This window comes from Zootoca vivipara, chromosome 2, assembly GCF_963506605.1.
Source record: "Zootoca vivipara chromosome 2, rZooViv1.1, whole genome shotgun sequence".
NCBI classification, from domain to species: Eukaryota; Metazoa; Chordata; class Lepidosauria; order Squamata; family Lacertidae; genus Zootoca; species Zootoca vivipara.
Window position 1 is genome coordinate 67,930,364 of NC_083277.1, and position 24,637 is coordinate 67,955,000.

Below are 24,637 nucleotides of genomic sequence, written 5' to 3' on the forward strand. Positions count from 1 at the left end.
AGTTTAACTATGCACTAAATGAATAAATACTTTCATCTGTCCTGAATCTTCCTACATTCAGCTTCATTAGATACCCACAAGTTCTGGTGTTACGAGAGAGAGGAACTTTTCCCCATCTGCTTTCTCCAGGCCATGCATAATTTTATAAGCTTTTATCATGTCACCTCTTATTCACTGAAAAGTCCCAAACGCTACGCTACTCTATCCCCATGATCATTTGGGTCGTCCTTTTCTAATCCTTTCCCAACTCTTCAATATCGTTTTTGAGGGGAGGTGACCAGAACGGCACACGGTATCCCAAATGCAGCTGCACCATCGATATGCGTAACAGCATTGTGACATCAACAGTTCTGATTTTCAATTCATTCCCTAATAGCATGAAATTTGCTGCACACTAGGTTGACATCTTCATTGAGCTATCTGCTATGAGCAGTCCAAGAGATGTCAAAACCACTTGCTCATTTCAACAAGCAATATCTAAACCAGTTGTTCATACCATACCCCAGTAGTACCTATGAGAAATCCGTTGGATTTAGGCAAGATTGCTGGAACCATTAAACAGGGGGTTGGTCATTGGCTAGGGAGAGATATCAAAGGAAAGCTATGCCCTGAGCAGGGCAAGATTTGTTGGACTGTTTCATTGGGTTGACCCAACAAGTTTGGTAATCATATTTCAAGTTTGTATTGCTCAGATGAGCATCTGTAACAATAGTTTTATAGATCATCTCTGTCCGTTCTTCCAAAAGTAAAGCCACTTTCAGAGAGAACTGAGATCAAAGGTGATTTGAATCCCATATAGCAGAGGGGTGAGGAGTGTTAAGCCCCTCCATACACTTCTCCGCCCTTTCTTCTCTCTAAAAAGGGGGGTGATCACTGCACACATTTAACAAGTAATTTGGCCTTTAAGAGCTCATGCAGATAAAATGTATGTTTCCTCGCAGTAGCCGCACCCCACTCTTGGCAACAGACCCCCACCCCCATCACTGGCCTTAACCTCTCAACACATCTTACACCTCCTGTCATCCATGAACATTGGCCTGGCTAACAGCGGCTGATGGGAATTGTATTCCACCACAGGTTTCTCCACCCTTGAATTAAAGCCTCCTGCAAGTCCAAAGTACCCCCACACAGAAGAGGCTGCCTTTTGTGTCCCAGTATTATTATTATTATTATTATTATTATTATTATTATTATTATTATTATCATCCCACCCATCTAGCTGGGTTTCCCCAGCCACTCTGGGAGGCTTCCAACAAAACAGTAAAATACAATAATCTATTAAACATTAAAAGCTTCCCTAAACAGGGCTGCCTTCAGATGTCTCCTAAAAGTCAGGTAGTTGTCGTTCTCTTTGACATCTGGTGGGAGGGCGTTCCACAGGGCGGGTGCCACTACCGAGAAGGCCCTCTGCCTGGTTCCCTGTAACTTGGTTTCTCGCAGGAAGAGAACCGCCAGAAGGCCCTCGGCACTGGACCTCAGTGTCCAGGTAGAGCGATAGAGGTGAAGACGCTCCTTCAGGTATACTGGACCGAGGCCATTTAGGGCTTTAAAGGTCAGCACGGAAACGTACTGTATGATTTACTGTTCTGGCCTTGTCTCCTTTCAGTAAGTCTTCTTCGACGCATGTGAATCAATGTCTCTTTCCATTGGGTGTGATTGGGTCATTCAATGTTCCAAATTGCAGCTGCAGCAGAACCTGCCCCCAGAAGAGCTGTCCTGCTGTGTTTGGGAGAGGAGCCACACAGCTCTGTGGTTGAGAACATGTCTCCAAGTTCAATCCCTGCCATCTTCCACTTCAAAGGATCACATAAGAGATGGTGTGCAAGGCTTAAGCCCAAGACTCTGGAAAGCTGCTGCCAGCCAGGAGGCAGTATTTGGCTAGATTACGTGCTGCAACATTTGTGGAACAGCTTCTGAAGAAAAAGCAGCATGTGAAGTATAGCTAAAATGAACCAACTGAAATCTTACCTGAATCCCCACACATAGTGTTTCACATCAACGTCAGATTTGGACTTAAAAACCTCGTAAGATAGCTTGTCAATAAGCTGATGTTCTTCAGGCAACTCTACAGCAATCTTTTCAGCCATCTGAATTTTGCTTATGTAGGTGCTGTTTATCCCCCTGCCCCTTAAGGAGCACTGGAGATTTGAACAAGAAAGTCTAGTTGAAAAAGAATGAAATGTTCTATGTGGTCTCACTCCCTTTATGAGATCACATACAGTATACAGTTCTAGAATTGCATGTGCAGGATAGCAGTCCCATTTGAAACAGACGTAGGGAACAAATTTATGAACTAGGAGAAAACTACCACTTGAAAGACACGATAAGATGGGGAACACAATAAGATGAATCCAAACATTTTGGATCCAAACAATTCAGAAATCCTAAGCACTGTTACCTAAAAGTCCCAACTTGCTCAGAGTCAGGACAAATACTTCCCCGCATTCATTCAGGGAATGATTGGAGGAAATTTGGCTCAAATGTACTAGAACTGTTTCCTACTGTGAGCCCGGCTCTATTCTGTTAGAGGACAGGATGTTGTCTACCTAGTTGAACTGTGCCAGAAATTGGCATATTTACTGAAATACATAGGAGCACAGTGTCACATTAGATCATTTAAGGTAGTGGAGTGCCCTAATAAGGTACTCAAGGGGCAACAGAGACAAGATCAGTTTTCCAGAAATTGGGTTATTGAAAAAGTAAAACAAAATGGCAACTTAATGGTTAACTATTACGGCTGTTCCAGAGAAGGGAAGGAGAGCAGGATAACGCCAGGGAGGGACTCTGCAAGGCAATTTGCTTTAGGAATTGAAAAGCTGACATGGGGGGGGGGAGAGAGTTATACCTTCCCCTCCTTATACTCTGTCCAAAACACACAAGGGTGCAAGAGAATGCTTGGCATTGGGGTAAATCCAGAGAGGGACCACAAAGAATAGAAAGCAAGACTTTGTGGGCAGAGTCTACAGAAAGTTAAGAGTGCAGAAAAAGAGCACTCAGAGCAGGTTGTTTATCACAGCAAGATGCTTTTCTTGAACCCCGTGGCGTTCAGGGGTCCAGTGGCATAGGAATGAGCACCCAGCCAAGAGCTTTAAAAACTGAGTTCTTTTCTCCTAGCAAGTTGTGTTTTTCTTCCTTCCTGTTCTGTTTATTTTTTGGTTATGTGCTGTTGTTTAGTCGTTTAGTCGTGTCCGACTCTTCGTGACCCCATGGACCAGAGCACGCCAGGCACTCCTGTCTTCCACTGCCTCCCGCAGTTTGGTCAAACTCATGTTCGCAGCTTCGAGAACACTGTCCAACCATCTCGTCCTCTGTCGTCCCCTTCTCCTAGTGCCCTCCATCTTTCCCAACATCAGGGTCTTTTCCAGGGAGTCTTCTCTTCTCAGGAGGTGGCCAAAGTATTGGAGCCTCAGCTTCAGGATCTGTCCTTCCAGTGAGCACTCAGGGCTGATTTCCTTCAGAATGGATAGTTTTGATCTTCTAGCAGTCCATGGGACTCTCAAGAGTCTCCTCCAGCACCATAATTCAAAAGAATCAATTCTTCGGCGATCAGCCTTCTTTATGGTCCAGCTCTCACTTCCATACATCACTACTGGGAAAACCATAGCTTTAACTGTACGGACCTTTGTCGGCAAGGTGATGTCTCTGCTTTTTAAGATGCTGTTTTGGTTATGTAGGTGGTGACAATTCACACAGGACCCCCTTCCTCCCTACAGAGAAGGAACTTATCGTGAAAAGGGCCAACATTTGATTTTCATCCACAGGTTTACCACTCCAGCAGCCAATCACCCATTCCCACCACCCTTCTGAGTAATACCCTCCCCATCCTCTCACTATATATAAGGGTCTGGTGACTTGTTTCAGTGTATCTGAAGAAGTGTGCATGCACATGAAAGCTCATACCAATGACAAACTTAGTTGGACTCTAAGGTGCTACTGGAAGGAATTTTTTTATTTTGTTTCAACTGGATGATGATGATACCTACTGAGCAAAATTGGGTTTCCACAGTGACTTAATAGTTTTTAAGATCAGAGACAAAGCCTTAATTCTGGTGCATTAGGTGTTTGCATGCTTTCATCTACTATTAGTTTTCATAGTAAGTAAATGGTTTACTTTATCATGGGAGGCAATAACATCTCAGTTATGTATTATTCTTTCTGGACAATCTAGTTTGTTTTCCTATATCTTCAAAAACTAAGGAGTGGCAATCCTGAATGTGCATATTCACTTTGTACTCCCCACATATCCGCCTATTATATATTAAGCCATATTATCTATGTAGTTATTGTTGCTTATTTCTCACTGGATGAAACATAAAACAGTATCATGCTAAAAGCAAATAGCCCCAAGGCCTGTAAAATATGGGACATCGGGCAACAATACTATAGGAATTTGTTTTAGGAGGGCATATATAAAGATGAACATTATAAATCCAAGAATTTCCAGTAAGAATATACAGTTCATGCTAAAGCACTTCGTTACTATCACAACGATGCAGAGTAAAAATTACACAGAAACAAATTAGAGAAGAACTCCATTTACTCATTCCAAATGTTCACATGATTTTTGCCTCTCATGACACGTTGTTGGGTTTTTCGTTGTTCCCCCCCCCCTCACTGAAAAAATATTTTACTGCAATGCCCTGCTTAAAAACCACACAAATGTCTTCAATACCTAACAGGTCTTTTAAGAAAGTCATCTCAGGCTGCAGTCCCATCCAGGGAGTAAGCCCCAATGAACAAGGTGGGACATACTTCCAAACTCTGCCAGCACAGCATGAGACTTAATCTCAGGGTGGTGGGTTCAAGTCCCATATTGGGCAAAAATATTCCTGCATAGGGAGGTGTTATGGAGAGTTAAAATCATATGCAATCAACATGATTTAAAGGAACTTAAACCACAGAGCCTAGGGCTTGCCGATCAGAAGGTCGGCGGTTCGAATCCCTGTTACGGGGTGAGCTCCCGTTGCTTGGTCCCTGCTCCTGCCAACCTAGCAGTTCAAAAGCACGTCAAAGTGCAAGTAAATAAATAGGTACTGCTCCAGCAGGAAGGTAAACAGCGTTTCCGTGTGCTGCTCTGGTTTCACCAGAAGTGGCTTAGTCATGCTGGCCACATGACCCGGAAGCTGTACGCTGGCTCCCTCGGCCAATAACGCGAAATGAGCGCAGCAACCCCAGAGTCGTCCGTGATTGGACCTAATGGTCAGGGGTCCCTTTACCTTTACCTTTAACCCCAATTGGATTGTGGCCACAATTCTTTAAGTCCATAAACCATTATGATTTTCAAGAATACAATATGACCTTTGAGCACAGAATTAGGTCATGTGTAATGGCTGGTATCCAACAGTCCCATGCATGAGGATGGTGGGGTGAGAGGGGTGTCATGAGGAGCTACAGTGTGAAATGGGTGAGCCTGAAAAGCATCAGGATTTCCATAGAAATTGCAAAGGGCCTTTTAATCTCTCAGCCTTTGATGTGCAAGTTACTACAGGTCAGTTATCAAGCAAAAGCTGTGGTTACAAATAATGCTTATCACCATTCAATGCAATATCAGAAATTTGGGCTGCAATTCTCAGGTTGATCTGTGTCTTCTCCATTACAGGATATGAGGATATGCCTAAGTAATCTCTCTTTACTTACTCTTCAGCCCCAGAAGCAATGGAGAAATTTTAGATCAATTTTCAAAAAGAGAGAGAGAGAGAGAAGACTGAACAAGCGTTTCATAAAAATGCAAAGAAAAATATTTTGAAGGAAATGCTATTTTGTGATGATTTCGGCATTCATTTGTTAGACAGATGCAGCAGCTTTGTCAATAAACTGAGCCAGCTTGACATCTCGCTTCGTCAGTCCACCGCAGTCATGGGAAATGAGCGTTATCTGGACCTGTTTTAACAAGAGAAGAGGAAAATATATATAATTCACAAGCCCATGTGGTTTAATGCAGACTGACCAGATCTGGATTCAGCCTGAAACTCTCTTACACACATCTTGATTTGTATATTTACAAACAGTTGGTTTAAATAAATAAAAAAAGACCTGTCTGATTGTAAATTGGAATGGCACGGCTTTTTCAAATAAAAAGGCATCACATAACACAGCTGTCAGGTGAGCAGCCTTGAGAGAACTTGGAGACTAACCAAAGAGAGCTCCAGTGCAGAGCACAGAGAACACTTTAGGGTTAGGATTTTTGGGCTTCTTCCAGAAAGAGGTGTCCAATTAAGTTACTCAGTTTGGGAGGGGGGAAGAGTTGCACAGATTGATTTCAGAAGGAAATCAAGTCATTAACTCAACTGCAAATGCTAAGTTGTGCGACTCAAACCAGAATCCTAACGGTGAAGAGCTGGCAATACTTTGCAGATCAGCCCTGAAAGGGAAAACAAACAAGATCGGTCCTTTAATGGTAAAATACAGCTGCCTGCAAGAAATTATTGACACCTCCATAATGGAATGCTACATGCTACTTTGCTCAATTTCTGTTAGCAAAAAAAAAAAAAAAAGATGGAGGGAGGTAAGTGATAGAGCCTTTAAGTCTATATGATTTTTGTCTAACTCTCAGAAATTAAAACTGTGCCGGAAATATGTTTAACTCAGAATTCTTGCTTTCCAGTACTACTGATTATCAATTTTCAATACAAATATAGGAGTCTGTTATTATCAGTAATGATGCTGTGCATATTGCACCCTTAGATTTGGTTTAAAATGGGTTACATTTATCTGCAAGCAAACCTTTCTCACAGTGCAATGTGAACACTTAGCAAACAGCATTTATAATGCCCAAATCATAAGCACGTAAGTTTAAGATCCTTCTCTGAGACTTTCATTTCAAGTTGCTTTCTCACAAATTCCTGCCCCCTACACAAGTTTTCTATCCCTCATTTCAGAGCTAAGAGGCATGTTTTGGTTGTAAGTTACTTTGGGTTGCCCTGCGCAAATTTAATAAATAATAATAATTGTGATTCTACGTTTCCCAGGAGTCTGAATTTCTTATTTCTTAATTTGTCATTAAATTTGGAAAATTTGAAAGCAAAGAGGTCTTAATTTTCCTTTACTTTTAAGAGGTCTAAAGAGAAACCAATTTTAGAAATCAACTTTGGAAGATGGATTGCAGTTCATGGTGTGTTGTAGGGTCATTCTAAACCCATGTATGGCAAAACAGGTTTTGGGTTGCTTTCTTCCGTTTTTAAAAAAAGCTGCACAAATCTGTCTGACCCATAGTAACAGTGAGACAAAGGAAATAGGTCTGTACAACTTGGGTGAGGAATCTATGGCACTCCAGATGTGGTTGGTCTTCGATTCCTAGCAGCCCCAGCAACACAGCCAATGGTCAGAGACAATGGGAAGCCCCATCCAACATTGGGAAGCTCACAGGCTCCTCACTCCTCACTTTCAGGAAGATGAGAGCAAGTGTAGGATAGCAGGAACAACAAATAAGGCCAAGATTCTCTACTCACATTTCCAGGCTGACCAGCCAATGAAAACAGGCATATTATGATGTAGTTCATTACCTTATTGTATACATTAAACCACTCAGGGTGGTGATTCATCTTCTCAGCCTGAAGAGCAACACGAGTCATAAAGCCAAAAGCCTGTGTTAAGAAGAAGAAAAATATTTAAAGGTATTATATGCTTGGTTGATGTTTCCTTCCTTATGGGAAAACAATAACACCCTGCATTAAAAAAGTTGTAAAAATAGCCTTGCTGGATCAGGCCTGTGGCCCATCTTGTCCAGCATCCTGTTCTCATAGTGGCCAACCAGATGCCAGTGGGAAACCCAAAGTTATGACCTGAGTGCAACAACATTTTTCTGTCCTGAGGTTTCCAGCATACTGCTCCGACTGTGGAGGCACAGTGTAGCCATTGTGGATGATAGGCACGAATAGCCTTATTCTCCATGAATGTGTCTAATCTTCTTTTAAAGCCATCCAAGTTGGTGACCATCACTGTCTCCTGTGGCAATGGGCCTGCATAGTTTAACTGTGAAGAAATCTTTTTTTTTTTACCTGTCCTGAGTCTTCACTGGATCTCCACAAGTTCTAGTCTTACAAGCGAGGGAGAAAATATTTTCACTATCCACTTTCCCCCATGCTGTGCATAATTTTATACACTCCTATCATGTCTCCTTTTTTTTTTAACATACATATGCCACTTTTAACTTGTGCAAGAATAGTAGAAGGGAAGGGCAATTACAAAACAAGAAAGATGCTGAGAAAAGGCCTGCAATGGTTGCAATGCAAGCAAAACCCAGCATAACTGCACTTGCGGAAAAGAAGTGTTAGCTGAGAATTAATTCTCAATGGTCATACAATAGTTGACGGTGAGGTAGAAAAACATAGCAAGCCCATGCATATAATAATAAATTTCTCAAGTTGCATCCAACATTAGTTATACTTAGAGTAAAACCATTGAAACTAATGGTCATGATTAGCTTAAGACCATTAATTTCAATGAGTTTACTCTGAGTATGACTAACATTGAACATAGGAAATATACTTTAGAGGTTGTATTTAAAGTGCTTCAAATTGATTGTGTTGTAGATAATGAAATTTTTTTGGACATAGGACAACTTCTGCAAGAGCGATGGAACTTTGCCATCCAAGCTGCTCTGAGGGAGCCCCCCAACCCTCTGGAGAATATTTGGGAACGGTTGGAGGGGGGCATGCAGGGGGAGGGAGGGGAAATTTCATTTTACATGTGCAATGACTTGGTTTGATACATTACCTCAGCGATTCTTACAAAAGTTCTATAAAAGTAGAGAGTTACTACTACTACTACTACTACTACTACTACTACTGTTGCTGGTGGCAGGGAAACTAAGGCAATATTATTTGGCTTACTGACCACCTAGTGAGTTTGTGGCTGTTATGAGATTTGAGTCAGATGCTTCTACACACAAACTCTTATCTGCTAGGCTACACCAGCTTGGCTTTGTGTGAATCTAACTCTGTAACTTGACTTCCAATATTGAAGTCAAATGTACTACTAATAACCTAGTGTAAAGATTATTTTAAAGGAAATTTACCGTATCTGTGATGTATTAAATATGTTCTTTAAAATATAGCTTTATAAATTACTATCTAACCATAAATCTAACTGAAATCTCATTATAAAAGGGCCTGCATAGAAATATGTTCTATCCTACAGCAGCAATTTTGAACACACATATAATCAAGAAACAGCATAATGGTCGGTAATAGTTCCAGTATTATTTTTTTCTCCGCCACTGGTGACTGAATGAAGTATGGCTTTGCAAACCATTTTGTCAGCAAGATGAATGCAGTCATTACAATCAGGGCAAATTATTCCAATGAAGTTTTTCATTTACAAATCACCAAACTGTCAGCAATTGAAACGGTCAGGAGCATTCCAATACTGGTTTCCTTGACGGCCTTGTTTCGTTGCAGCCTCAACCTATCCATGTTTACCCGAATTTAAGCACCACTAAGTTCTACAGGACGTGTTTTCCAGTAAACGTGAAAAGAAGTGCAGCCTTTATTTCACTTGCACTAAATGGCAATGTTTTCAAAACTTTGTAAAAAGCCGTTTTGAAACCTTTGTGAATATTGTAAGCACTCAGCAGTAATTTATGCAAAAGGCTTCTATAACTATTTTCAAATACCAAATGTAAAGTATTTTAATTTAATTTTTTTCCTCTTCAACATATGGCTGGCTGCTGTATATGGTCAACTTCCTATGTTTTTATAAGCAGGCCAGGGCAAGCAAATCAGAGGGTAAATGTTAGTTGGCAGCCATCCCACTGGGAATAATTCAGCCATTAGAATGTAGGCTAAACTTCACCGGACATAATCTAGGGAAAGTTAAGCACAGGCAAGTCTCATTCAAATGAAAAAAGTAATATTAATCAACTTGGAAGTGCATTTGTAGGAACTCTTGGGCTTCAAAGGTTACATGGCACATTTTAAGTAAAGAAATGATCTGTCCCTCTTGTAAGGACTGTTGATTTGCACATATGTAGCATGGAATATTGAAGTCTTCTGATCAGGTTTACATGGACGTGCAAGAGGCACAAATCTTGGTTACAGTCCACTTTAAACACGTACAGCCATCCCCCTATTGCATACATTTTGTACCATGAAAATGAGAAGCAGGTCTGTTGAAGTAATTTCAGCAGAGCAATCTCCATTAAGCCCCCTAAATACTTCCCTTGCTAATTAAATGAAATTAGAACTTTATTGTTTATGGATCACCTTTTGTATCTGTAGGCCTCTAACCTTCCTTTTATAAAATACAATTGGCAGTGGAGGGAGAAGCTATTTAGGATTGATTATATATGAAAACATTATTACATAATCAGTTTGGACATTTCTTCACGTCTTGAAACATAATCAGTAATTGGGTGTAATTGGTGATCAAGGAAACTATCTGGTGATCAATTAAAGTAATTACCAGATTCCGGCATCACGGCCAATCTTAATTTGAGCTGGAGTCTGCACTTCTTCAACTTTAATTTAAAAGAACGAATATTATTAAGCAGTCTGCGAGCCAAGATCATGGTCAAGCATACGTGATATGGCAGTAGTGTCAGATTCATTTTGGTGGGTTTTGTTTGCCAGCAAGCCAATTCATGTTGGAAAGTGTTTTGTTTATTCTGAAAAATACCACCATGGCCTTGACCTTCATTCCAGCACTATAAGTATTCTAGTTTACCACAATGGGAGTATTTTCATATCCGGATTTTTAAATCATTCACCAGTTTTAAAAAGCAACTCAGTGGAAAACAAAAATTAGCGATTTTATTAATAATGAGAGCCCTTTTAAGGCCAAGGTGTCTCCTTATCCCAATGATCAAAAGTGAAAAATAAACCCTGAAAAGGTGTTAGGGCTAAAAGGCAATATAAAAATAGTTTTTTAAAAAAGGAAGGAAGGAAGGAAGGAAGGAAGGAAGGAAGGAAGGAAGGAAGGAAGGAAGGAAGGAAGGAACCTAGCTAAGACTTCCTAAAGAATAGGTAAAGTGAAGCCAAGATAGAAACAGTTGAGCAAACTACTCATACACATCCCAAGCCTTGGGCCAGAAAGACTAGAAGTGTGCGGAATCACACAGACTCATGTCATCCATGAGATAAATGGAAAAGCCATGAAAGGTCATTGGCCTCTACTGTGATCTGGCACTTGCTAGGATGAAGAAGAGGGTGTGTGTGTGTGTGTGTGTGTGTGTGTGTGTGTGTGTGCGTATTTAATTTATGAATCATTTCCCAAAGCAATATACAATAGTCCAGGATTTTAACTCCAAACCTTATCAACAGAACTGGCCCAAAGGATAAAAAGGGGAGGGAGAAAAGTTATTATCTCTCTTAGTAAATGCACTCAATGCCTTTCTAAGGAAACCAATACAAGATATGTTCGGATACAAATGTCAGATATGTCTGATTTTTTCACAGATAATTTCTCATTATCCTCAACATGTTCCAACTAGGTTTATTTAGTTGCAACTCCAGGAAACTATGACACATTACACAAAACCACATTTTTTATATAGCACTAGTTGGCCCTGCCACGCTTTGCGGTGGCTCAGTTTGTTAAATGGAGCCTCAGAGTCCCACTTCAGACTCCACTCACCTTCAGAGTCCCCCTGTTTTTTGTGTGTTATGTTTACATAGGCGCATCCCTGTTTCTCCCCCCAGGCCCTGTTCTGTCCCTCCTCCCCCATCATCCCGGTTCATCCCTGTGATTGGGCCCACCCTGTCCCAACCTATGACCTATTCGGCCCCCCATCCCCCACCCAGGCAGGCCCCTACCTCCACTTGGCCTAGTATGGAAAGTGGCCTAGTCTGCAAAGCCACAGCGAGATACTGTGGAGAGGGCAGGTCTCATCCCTGTGTCTCCCTCCACCCTGTTCTGACCCATTACCTATCCCTGCCCCCTCCCTGATGGGCAAGGTACGCTTTGTCCTAATTTGATGCAATTTGGTTCAGCGGTTACGGAGCAAGGCTGTGACCTCTGCGCACGCAGTGGGGACATATATATATATATATATGCAGTGCACAAGCCCTAAACATCAGTAGACCTGATACTTGAATGGGGTTAGCATATTCATTCATTCATTCATTCATTGATGTACACTGCTTACTACTGTAATTAAGTGGTTAACATCACAATTCGGTATTACTTCTTGATTCCTGTGAAGGGTTACATCCAGTGGTACCTCGGGTTAAGAACTTAATTCGTTCTGGAAGTCCGTTCTTAACCTGAAACTGTTCTTCACCTGAGGTACCACTTTAGCTAATGGGGCCTCCTGCTGCCGCTACGCCTCTGCCACATGATTTCTGTTCTCATCCTGAAGCAAAGTTCTTAACCCGAGGTACTATTTCTGGGTTAGCAGAGTCTGTAACCTGAAACGCCTGTAACCGAGTGGTTACAGGCGCATCAGGTTACAGACTCCGCTAACCCAGAAATAGTACATCAGGTTAAGAACTTTGCTTCAGGTTGAGAACAGAAATCACGCAGCGGCGGTGAAGTGGCAGTGGGAGGCCCCATTAAGCTAAAGTGGTACCTCAGGTTAACAACAGTTTCAGGTTAAGACCTCCTGAACGAATTAAGTTCTTAACCCAAGGTACCACTGTACTTGTTTATCAGAAAGCAGCTTTGAGAAGGCTTTGTGCCAGATAAGTCAGATAAATAAGTAGCCAGTTCCAACGGTTTCATCACACTCCAACATCATGCTTCTGATCATGATAACGACAATGATTTGGCTAAAATTATTCTAAGGTGTTTTGTTTTTAAAGAACAAGCACAAAAATACAGGCATTAAAATGTTCTATCACATCTTTAAGAAGCAAAAAAAATTTTTAAGTAAGCAGCTAGAAACGCATCCTTAAAAACCATAAGCAATAGTCTGCATTTACAAAAAGATGGCCTTGATAATATAGTATTCCCAATAAAACTGAGCTGAAACTTCTCTGAAATGACAGCAAATTCCTCTGTTGTGGGGAAATAGTTCCATAAATGTGGGATCCTAAACATGTTGTGTTGAACTCAACAGGACTTGCTTTCTCATAATGAACATACTCTAAGAAAAACAATCAGGGGGTGCCAGAAAACTGTTTTTATATGGGTCAGATATATGAAACATACAATATCCATATGCTGTGGCAATGTTTTTATGCAATCTGCATTTGATGACATCATTGTGATAAATCTGTCCAAACAGAAAGAAATGAAAGGAGATTTTGTGCTACCTTCTTTGCGCTCAAAATCACCAAATAGCTATCAGAGGAGGACACTGTGTCTGGGGAAATTTGCTATTACTCACTCTTAGATCAGGAAATAAAACTATTTCAATACTTTTAAAAACTCAATGGCTCCAAAGATGCTAGCAGAAAAACCTCTTCCCCTCATGGGAGGGCTGCTTTCAACCTAACAGAAGACAAGTCATTCTGCACAAAATTGTCACAAGGTTCTTCTCAAGGCCTTCTATAGCTCACTGTATTTTATATACTACAGCCTACATCTCCCCTATTCACCATGTTTCTCATACTGTACTGTAATGCAATCCACCAGGACATTGTGGTAGTATACTACAAGTCATACTTCTCTAGCTTGCAGAACAACTCTTACGCATTTTCTGCATCCACCTGGTTCTTGTGATCCAAGGCAATGATTTTGGAAAATGTTTACAAAACTTATTAAGCAATTTATCCAAGCAATGTAAAGTGCTATGGATTGTTTGGATTAGTTTTACATGCAAACTCAATTTGTTTCACTCCAAACAATGAGATAAAGTCAAGGTTTGTTATCGGCTTACCACTCACGGTTTATTTGGAGAAGGCAATTCATGAGCCCTGAATTACCACTACTTTGCTCCAGGTTAGAGAAATGAAGTGGATGTGATTTTTTATTAAGTATGGAACAGTTTAACCTACAAGGTTAAGCTGCTTATCACTATGGCTTACTTTCGGGGTATGTCTTATATTCCTTGAATGCTTAAAAATCCTGCTATGGCTTATTTTATGGCTACATCTTATTTTTGGAGAAACAGGGTATGCACCAGCACACTTCCTCATTCATCTTTAGCCCTAGTTTGGGTGCAAGCAAGGGCAATATTGACACATAAGTCCACCACAGCCTTTCATATTGCTTGGATACATTACCAAGCTTGACATGTAGGTAGATTACCCTTCCAACTCTACAACTCTATAATTCTATGTTAGCTTTTATGTCATAAAACTATTTCTGCAGCACACATCCTATAGCATTACTGCAGCAAACCATTATTCTGGTCCCATTTTGCAACACATATGCATACTATTCACTTCTAAGGATTCATACAATTTCTTTAGGAAATGGAACAAAATTACTGAAGGCCATGCTATGTTTAGAAAGCTACACACTTCCTAATTATCTTTTACTTAGCTTTGACTAGCTTCATAATATTCTCTTCTTGTGCCAATGACAATTACTATGTCCAACACACACAGCCAAAATCAATACGACAGTTTTCTAAGTAACTGGGTATAAAATGGATCGGGAATAGATGTGTTATATAGGTCTCCATTCTACTTTCTACAAATAATTTATCAGCAAATCCAAGTTATGTGCTTCAATGCCACTCATCAACATTGCACACCACTTCCCACATATAGGAACTCTTTGCTGGATCAGAACAAATGACCAGCTAAACCAGCATTTTGTTCTGAAGAGTGGCCAACCAAATATTTATCACAATCAAGGCATGAAGGCAACAGGCACCCCTAGAGATGTCTATCCACAAACAGAGGACGTGAGCGGATTTCATGCAAACTGTACACTGTTTAATCCTTGGGTTTCCTTTTTTCTGATATCAGATCCATCATACCAAGAAAGTTCATCACAATGAAGATGGATACTAAATTTGTTTAAACGAACTGTGATATACGGACACTTCCTAAAAATTACACTCAGTTATGATTAATTGCTCTTTTCTCCGCAAATGACTCCTACTGGGTTACCTTGGTTTACATTTATATACAGAGTTGATTCTGTATATAATATCATATTTGAAGAGACATGCTGCCTGCTAGCCCTAGCAACACTGAAGAAAGAGGGAAACTGCAAGAGTCTGGACAACCAGCCTCCTCTAGGAGCCTACCACATCCTACGAGGGGGTGGGGGGCATCAGGGCATTCATGAAGATAAAAATCAGAATGTTTGTACTTCTGAAAAATACAAAAGTACAGTTACAGCTGTATGGCATCAACATGCAACTTTCACTTCATTTGCACACAAATTCATGTTGGGCTCCAAATTAAATTCTTCCAGTAGGGCAAAAAACAAGGCATGCCACATTGGAACCTACATAACTTCTGGTATCTGCCTCATCACAACTTATTCATATAAAACAGAGGCTTTGTTCTTTTTATGCTCAAAGGCAGGTTAGAGACCAGTGTTCAGATACTCAGCTCTACACTTCAACTCTGTATTTTTCTAAGAAAATTAGAAGAACTTTAAATAAAATATATGGGGCTTTGCCCTTTTTACTAGGCTTGTAGACTGCTCCATAGCTTCCACACTTGTTTACAATTATGCTGGTGAAGAAACTAGCTAGCCAGCTCTATATCAAACATTTTGACAGCAAAAGCACAAACACTGATCTATTTTAAGTAGTTTGCCACTCTATGTAATCTTGTAAAAGCCATTCTTGCCTTTGATATTTAGACTGTTTACACTAAGTATGTTATTCAAACAATGTTTTACATATTAACAAATAATGTGAACAAAACTTCACGTTAGAGCAAATTCTTTAACAACTGTCCTGCCAAAATGCAGTGATTTTCCTATAAAATTATTCCTATTTGTTGATCTTACATTGGATGAAACATACTGTAACAATCTTCATAATTTATGTCCTGTTGGGACACCATGATTTAAAGTAACATAATACAGACCAGCACCACTGCTAATCTAAACCACCTGACCAGATAAACAACAGTTTCCCCCTCTCTCTTCACTGAGGGCATTTCTGTTTATTGTCATATGATTTGCTAATTTTCAGGACATGAAGAATAAATGCAGCCAAATCGAACTGTGGGTAAAAGTAAAGGCCAGTTACATAGTATTTTCACATGCAGGTATTAGCACAACGTCAAGAGATGCAAGAGCGGGTAGGAGATATATAGAGAAAAGATTAGTTTAAATCAGTACACTTTAATTCTTAAGTAGTTTTAGAAGCTATGTATTTCCCAAATAAATAGAAGTAAAGACTAGGTCCAGCAGCGAGCAAAGGAGTGGGAGAAACTGGTCAGAAAACAGGTGGAAATGTATGATTTACACACCACTGATATTAAGTAGGTGTGCAAATGAGCGGCACTTATACTCAGTTACTGTAGCGAGAAACTAAGAGTTTAAGAACATTTTACCTTATGTTTTTTATTACTGTGTCCTATCTTGGTCTTTTCAGGTCAAAAGGGAGGTTTTCGATTCTCTTATTGATAAAGAAATAACTAGCAACAATTCGGCCCACACACTCCTATTTTTGCATGGTCACATTCCACAGATGAACCCTGATTTACACTGACTCAAGATGCATTCACTTCTTACAAATGCAAATGCCCAGCTTTGAGGTGTTTTACACAATCAAGCGGTATATTAAATTTTGTGGAATAAATGAATAAAGTAACAATAAATAAAATAAGTAACAATAAATTTACATTAAAAAGCCACTTGCAATTATAAAGCATGAACAAAATTCAGCTAAGAGGCAAACTTGGATTCTATAGCCAGAATCCAATGAACCATGCAACAGAGCCCATGCAACAGTCTCAAATTTGTTTCTCTCAAACAACATTCCTTCCCCACACCCTGTCCAATGCCAAATGACAAACTGCCTTTGATCTGAAGGGAATTTTAAAAAAAAACCATTTTGATATAGCATGAAGGTCAGCTGTTTGGGAGGGTGGGATTGAAAGTTCCATGCACAAGCTTTTAAGTGAGCAGAAAGTAGCTATTTGGACCCTCGCCCACATTTCTGGCAAAGAGACTCAGAAATCATGCTAAACAGGTAGGAGCCTTGATCGTTAAACATACTGCACAGATGCTGCTTTATAAAGCCATACTTGGGGGGGGGGTTATATTTCTTCATAACATAACACAAGTTTTTACAGCATTCTCCAGCTTCATAAAAAGGTTTGAAAGTGATGTTTTTCTTTTTATTTCTTTTTATTCATAGTATTGTCAAAAAAAAAAAGTGTGTCAGAGGAAACAGAAAAGAAGAAAGGATGTAAGATGTCCCATGTGTTACCACAGGGTAAATATCACTTACCAGCTGACATCTCACTACCATTTCCTTTCCCCAGGTTAGTTATTATGCTTTGTGCTCAACAAGCACAGGGGTGGGGTGGGAGAAAAGATGTCACTTGTATTAGGAGATATGCCTGTGTGGTCATGGAGTGTTTTGTCCTTTGTTTGAAGTAAATGGACTTCCAGCACTCAGCCAAAATATTCTGTTATTCTGTAAGCTCTAGCAGCAAAACACCTGCTAAAGCAATCATTGGCTTTAAATAATAAAGTCTCTGTGTACAGTTCAAAAGGACAGAAAGTTCATTGTTGCACCTCTCAAAGAAAACTAGACATTTCAGGCCCTTCTTAAAGTCGTTCTGATTAGAATACTGTATGTGCTTTTAAACTGTTAGCTCACATTAATTTTATTCACCTGCGATTTCTGAATATTACACAGCAAACTTCACACCTGTGTCAAGCAAAGCATTGACACAGTCTGAAATTGTAAGCTCAAGGAAAACTGCAGTAAGATTATAAACCCAAGCATCTTGCCAGGGCTGGCTCTAGGTAGACCCCCGGTGGCGCGGAAACCATGCTGCGCCCTGCGAGGGTGGGGGCGCCGGAGCGATCTCCGCCCCTCAGCGCCAGGGCGGCCGACCTACTCGAGACTGCCCTGCATCTTGCTCACAGAAATGCCCCTTCCCCACAAAGGAGGGTATGAAAGCACAATGGTGTGTGGCAACAAAGATCCTAAAACAAGAAAGAAGTATCCAAACACAGAAATCCAGTCCATAAATTTATGAGCAAAGAAATCCAAAGAGGGTGGGAGAAGTACAGGATGTGTACGTTTCCCTTTTCCTAGGCTCTATCAAAAATAGGACAGTAACACAGGACCCTTAGACTGAGCCAGCCAATTGGTCCATCTATCTCAGTATTGCCTACAGCAGGCATCCCTAATAGGGTGATTACTTTTTTACAACCTCATTTCCCTGTATCATAACTTGATGAGCTTTCATTAAAGATTAGATAAAATCTTACTTTCAAAGAGATTTGATTAAAAAACCTCACGCACAAAATGATTTTAAAAAAATTATTTATCAGTTTTTTGACCATTTTTGAAGTCACTGTAAGCAGATATAAAATTGAACCGAAGCTTTAGAGTCACATATATACAATATTATATAGGGTCATCAAACACACAAGGAAGCTTTTTTTAGCTGCAGTAACAGTATAGACGCCGCTAGAGGATGATGTTTTGCTACCTCACCTGTAGGTTCTTTTCCCAGCATGTCCGGCAGGGTCTGCTGGCTGAGTTTTGAGGTCCCGAAAAGGGGCTTTTACCTTGCACAGGTGTGACATTTGTATACCCTATGTTGCTAAGAATACTCCCTATTGTGGAATGTGGCGTTGTGTCCAAATTTGATACGAAATATATATAGAATTGTTAATACAATTTTATGAAATGGTAAAACGGCATACAAAAAAATTAAAAACGGTTTGTGCGTAACCTTTTTAAATATTTCAATGGAATATACCTCATTTTAGTCATTAATAGGCAAAAGTTCATCCATCTGTGCTACAGGAAATAATTTTTGAGGGGGGGAAATGAAAAAGTCATCACCCTAATCCCTAAACTTGGCCCTCAAGATGTTTTGGGACTACAATTCCCATCATCCCCGACCACTGGTCCTGTTAGCTAGGGGTGATGGGAGTTGTAGTCCCAAAACATCTGGAGGGCCGAGTCTGGTCTACAGCAACTGGCAGTGGTTGCAGGGTTTCAAACAGGGGACATTCACAGTCCTACCTGGAGACTGAACCTGGGACTTTCTCCATGCAAAACAGATTATTTGCCTCTGAGTTACGGCCCTTCCCCAGCAGAGTGGGAGATGTGTAGGGTACAATTCTCCTCTTCTTTTTTGTCCTCTTCAAGCTTGAAAGGAAAAGGGGAGGGGGATTTTCCTAACCTTTATTATAAAGTGAGGGCTGGTGCAGCTCCTACTCCATTCTGAGGTCATCCAGTTTCTCCCAACACACTGGCAGGCCTCCTTTTGGCCCACACTGATGGAGGAGCACTAACTGCAGAACTTTCTGCATCCTCACAGAGCAGGCACAGGGAATCAGGTCCTCCACTCCAAGGGCAGGCCTCTGTCCCTGCCCTTGGAGAAGGGAGATAGAAAAAAAAAAACCCTACGCCCCCTGGAGCACCCTCCGAAGTTAAACCTATTTCCTTACATAGAAGCCTGCTGTCCGCGCCACTGCCACCAGATAATTTTGGGAGAGCAGAAGGCAGTGTTAGGGCAGGGCTCTGGAGCCCATGGTAGGAGGTTCCGAGCAGCTCACAGGTAGCCTCACTGAGCTAATGGCAATTCTGGGTCTCTGAAAGAAACAAAGCAAGGCCAATTTCAAATCGAAAGGAGTTCTCCCATTACTAAATAAATGGCTTTTTGAAAAACTAGTAGCACTGACAGCATATGCAAAACATGCCTTCTTGAAGGTAAGAGCCCAATGGCTGGTCTCGTACTGGTTTACAGCTCACAGATATCACAAAGTAGTATTTTCTTTTTACTTAAAATCAAGGACCAAAAAAAAAAAAGAATACACACGGCTAAAGACTGCCTTGGAAATCATTACTCTGAACACTAATAAATAAATGACCACTATCTGACCAATTTATTCATCTGCTTTCCAACATAAATCAACTTCAATGAAACAGCATTATCATTTATACTTTAAAGCTAATTTGAAATTGACAGTAATATTTTATAAAGCAACAGTTAGTGTCAGACTTGAAGCCTACCTCAACTTTCGATCTGGTTCAGAGGCAGCCTGAGGAGTACAAGACTACAAGGGAGAATTGTAGGACACCTCCCAGTATGGACCCCCCCTCATACACAAGCCCACTTTGGCCCAGATCCTCCAGACAATCCATTCAGAATTACATAGAAGAACCAGCCTAGATGGCAGCATCCCCTGCTGAGAAGTATGGAGGTGTGCCACTCCTGTATCAGAGATAGCAGAAATCTGGCACACTGGCCCTTGGGAGCCAGTTCATGGCAATTAGCACTAGATTCATTTGAGAGTGTAGAAGCCTCCAGACTCTCTGTGCCACATGCAAATCCCAGACACTGGTTTGTGAACAATGCTTTTAATGTCTGTGCACAAATGGTGATTTTCCATAGTTTATGTCTTAATATAAAGGAGACTTTGGATCCAAGCTAAAATAATGAAGAAGGAAATGTGAAAATTATACCTAACCAGCTTTCATTATACAGTTTCCTTTTTACGAAAGAGAGGTTTAATGGAAATTTTTGATACACTGAACATACCAAGGCCTAACTTCTGCTTTTAGCACTTAAAACATGTGTGTGTGTGTGTGTGTGTGTGTGTGTGTGTGTGTGTGAGAGAGAGAGAGAGAGAGAGAGAGAGAGAGAGAGAGAGAGAGAGAGAGAGAGAGAGAGAAGGCAAGCCGGATTATAAAAAACTGTTATTCAGGGTTAGGTAAAATGTCTGAATTATACCGGAAGAATGACAATGAAGACGCCTGCTTTGATTTTATTATGGTTGCAAATTTCAACAGGTTTGATTAGTCAACTAAATCATTAGACTATAATCCTATACTCACTTACCTTGAAGTACAGTAAGTTCAATAGGACTTACTTCTGTGTAGACATGGCTAGAATTGCACTGTTAATCAAGTTCCCTGTCCCTGAATTGTGACCCTTAAAAAGTACCATGTATTCCACCATGTTGCAGCATTTCTTCTTCTTTGTCCTTTCTGATGAAAAGAAAAGTAAAATGGCAGTCTCAATCTAAAGCCAGCAGTTAGTTTGAACTTACTTGTACTTCACACTTAAGAGAAACTGCTATTTTTTAAGAATCTGAAAAATACATCTTCATTGAGATTCTGCAACATACATGCTTACAGAAATGTAATAAATTGACAGATAAATCCTTTATACACACAAACAAGATGGAAATAGTATGTGTAATATAAATCCAGAAGATAGTCCTTTGCATGAAGAATCTACTCTAATTCACTTCTAGTTCTTCTACTGCCATCTTCATCAAGAAAATAAAACCAAATCACAAGAAAATAATCCATACCTTCCATTTTACAATTCAAAATATTGTATTACAAGAAACCTTTGTCAATCAACAATGTCAGAGTTTTCTAAACACAAAAATCAAGTTAATGTAGGTTCACCATCACCCTGTAAGATGCAACAATGAAATTCTGTATTGAAATTCTCAGTTTCTAAAGGGGGGGATCACCTGTGCATCTAGAATTGTAGACACATTCATGCTACTTTAATGCATTGACCAGTTAACTTTCTTGGCCCAGCCAGAACAAAAATTCCAAAACAGCGAAAGCAGAGGAAAAAACTAAAAATAGAGCCCCAGCAAGTAAGGCTGATTTACAGCTTTATGAAAAGACAAAATGAAAAACTGTACTTGATCCCAACTGATAAACTGTGGAGCTGCCAGTGGTTTTTCAGAGCAGATGTAACATTTTAGCAAATGTGATTGTTTGTGAAAGAAATAATTCTGATCAAAAACGAAATTGCAGCCAGCACAAGCTCTGTACTTTGTCATTGTAATCCACTCTGACAGGAAGCAGTAAGTGGAGATTCCTACTGTGAAAGGAGCAGATGTGAAAGGTCAGCCTTGGCCTGGAACTTCAAAACCGTTAACGTGTAAAACAGTGTGCATTAAAGCCTGAAACAGCTAACCACTGGATTAACGGATGTCCGCTAAGTGGGTTTGATGTTCTTTTGGCAAGTAATGGTTAATTTTTAAAATAGGTATAATTGTAGTTTTTCTCTCCCACCCCCTTTATACCTTTTTACCAGCCAGAGTCCATTTTAATTACAGAGTATAATTTTTTTGAAACGCTTTTAGAAAGAACGAAAAAAACACAATTTTTATGAACTTGTTCACGGCCACAATTTCAAAGTAGGTGAAGGCTGTTAAAGAGATTTGGATAGATGTAACCTCTGCACTAAATATTACATCCAAGTCACCAAATATTTATCCAAAAGTGTTTATGAAATCTACAAGACAAAATGTTTATTAACATTTTAAAAATGAATGTCCAGCTAAGATCTTGTTGGAAGATGGAGGCGATGCAAAGCTAAAGACGCACAACTGAAACAAAGCAGCTGAAAACAATATATGGTACAGATTGAATGAATAGTGATGGGTTTTTCAGACATGGCAGAACTCCAAATTTTAGTTAATCAAGCCATCTTACAAGTATTCGGCAGCTCAAATTAAGAATAAATAGCTGCCTTCCTTCTGCAGTTGACCCAACCATATGTTCCTCTCCTTTTGAACGTAATGAGGAATCATGAATTTACAAAGTGTTCACAAAGCTAGTAACTATGTGATACTTGTGGATATGGTGCAGCTAATCTTGTGGCCCTGTTATACACTGAAAGATGGGCTATAAAATAAATGTCTATGTTAAAACCAGAACATTTAATTCATTATCTATAAATACATCTCTTTTCGTCCTTTCAAATTAGCTGACAAAGACAATTGCCACTATGCCTTGCGATATCTAGTGGTGTTTTTATCCTCTTTCCTTCAAACAACCATAAAGTTTCAAAATCAGCAGGAGACATGAGGTGAGGGCTGCTATTCAATTAATTTTTGTTTCTTACATTTACAACACATCTTTTATCCAAGAAGGTAAATGTAATATATATAGTTGTCCTCTCCATTTTATCCTCACACCAAACCTATCAGGCTATATGAGAGAATTACTGACACAAATTAACCCAATAAGCTCCATGGTGGAGTCAGGATTTAAAACTGGGTCTTCCCAGTCCTAATGCAACACTCCAACTAAACTACACTGGTTCTGGTTCTAAAAAGCGCCAGGATTTTTAAAAAAATGTTTTTAAAAGTGTAAAGTCTCTCTGAGAAGCAAAGACAGTCACACAGTTGTTTGGATTACGGCCAGTGTTTTCACACATACTTAAGATTCACTGTAGAATAATTATTATAGCATATAATAGTTAATAAATCTATACTACTTTCAAAAGATTTGTTTTCATAAGAGCCAAACTGTATGGAACTTCCTGGCTCTATTTATTTTGGATAGGCCAGGATTAACATACCTAAACCTGTATTGCAATAATCACAGTAAATTCTAGAAGAGCATCTCCATTCAAGAGAAACAGAGAGAGAGAGAGAATACACACACACACACACACACACACACACACACACACACACACGGTGGAGACTGTTGGGCTTGGATGGGAAAACTACAGGTTCAAATCCCTACGCAGGCTTGAAGCTTGTGGGCAAGTCACTATCTCTCAACGAAATCTAACATACAGGTCTTTGATGAGTGCAAGCATCACTCTGAGGTTCTTGGAGGAAGTGATGGGTAAATTATTTCACAGAAGAATAACAGAATCATAGTGCTGATTATTCACTTGTAACATGTTAAATAACCTCACAACACCACTTAAAGAAAAGTCACAGCTAAATCTTACAGATAATATGCACCACGCCAGAAGTGTGGGGAAGGGCTACTGCATCTACCTTAGTGGCAGAAAGTTCCAGGTTCAGTTCCTGACATCTCCAGGTAGGGCTGGGAATACCTCCTACCTGAAGTTCTGGGAAAGTCACTGCCAGACAGTGTAGGCAATACTGAACTAGATTGGCCAGTGGTATGACTTAGTATAAGGCAGCTTCCTATATTACAATGTGCAGCTAGAATCCCATTTTTATCAGCACAGCACACTAACTCTTTTGGGCAGTTCATAGAAGGCAGACTATAATAGCCCCAGTTGCCATTTCTCAATTTCTATCCTTCATAGTTCAAAATGGCATTTTCTGTGCCCAATCAAATTGCCATTCTCATTCTAAAAACACAGGCAAATGGTCCCCAAACATTTCTGCAATGGTTTAATTATTAGCAATGGCTGTGCCTCCTGATACTGACAATTTATTATTTGGGTATTAAAGCACACAGTAGCTAAACATGAACAAAATAATACTTCGCATTTGTGCAGAATTCCACCCCCCAACCAAGCACTCACAGTAATTATTATTATTATTATTATTATTATTATTATTATTATTATTATTATTTTATTTATTTATTTATTTATTTATACCCCCAGCCACTCTGGGTGGCTTCCAACAAAAAATTAAAATACAATAATCTATTAAACATTAAAGGACTAACAACTGCTCCCAACCAAAACAGAGGTGAGCTCTGATTCCTGTGTGAGCCATCATTGCCTTTATGGAATACAAAGGCAACAACATAATTGCATCTCTTCTGATAAATTGTACCCAAAAAAATTGGTTTACCAAAGGACCAACCCCATAGTAAGAAGGCAGAATGAATGAGGATAATTAAGAGAACCCAACTTCCTAAAGTTGATAAATGTGGTGAAAAATAATATATGGC

At 39.9% G+C, this 24,637-nt stretch overlaps 2 protein-coding genes across 3 annotated transcripts in view; both read right to left on the reverse strand.

Moving 5' to 3' along the window:
* The window catches only part of CATSPER3 (cation channel sperm associated 3), a 30,373-nt gene extending 25,990 nt beyond the window's left edge, over positions 1 to 4,383 (reverse strand). The window contains exon 1 of the mRNA XM_035105479.2: positions 1,969 to 4,383. Within this exon, the coding sequence (XP_034961370.2) occupies positions 1,969 to 2,087 (119 nt within the window). The 5' untranslated portion in view covers positions 2,088 to 4,383. The remainder of the gene's footprint in view (positions 1 to 1,968) is intronic.
* A 976-nt stretch (positions 4,384 to 5,359) lies between these two features.
* PCBD2 (pterin-4 alpha-carbinolamine dehydratase 2) overlaps positions 5,360 to 24,637 on the reverse strand; it is a 35,882-nt gene continuing 16,604 nt past the window's right edge. For both annotated transcript variants that reach the window (XM_035105476.2, XM_035105477.2), the window contains exons 3-4: positions 7,503 to 7,583; positions 5,360 to 5,880 (exon numbers count right to left, since the gene is read on the reverse strand). In XM_035105476.2, coding sequence (XP_034961367.1) covers positions 5,785 to 5,880; positions 7,503 to 7,583 — 177 coding nt within the window. In that variant the 3' untranslated portion in view covers positions 5,360 to 5,784. The remainder of the gene's footprint in view (positions 5,881 to 7,502; positions 7,584 to 24,637) is intronic.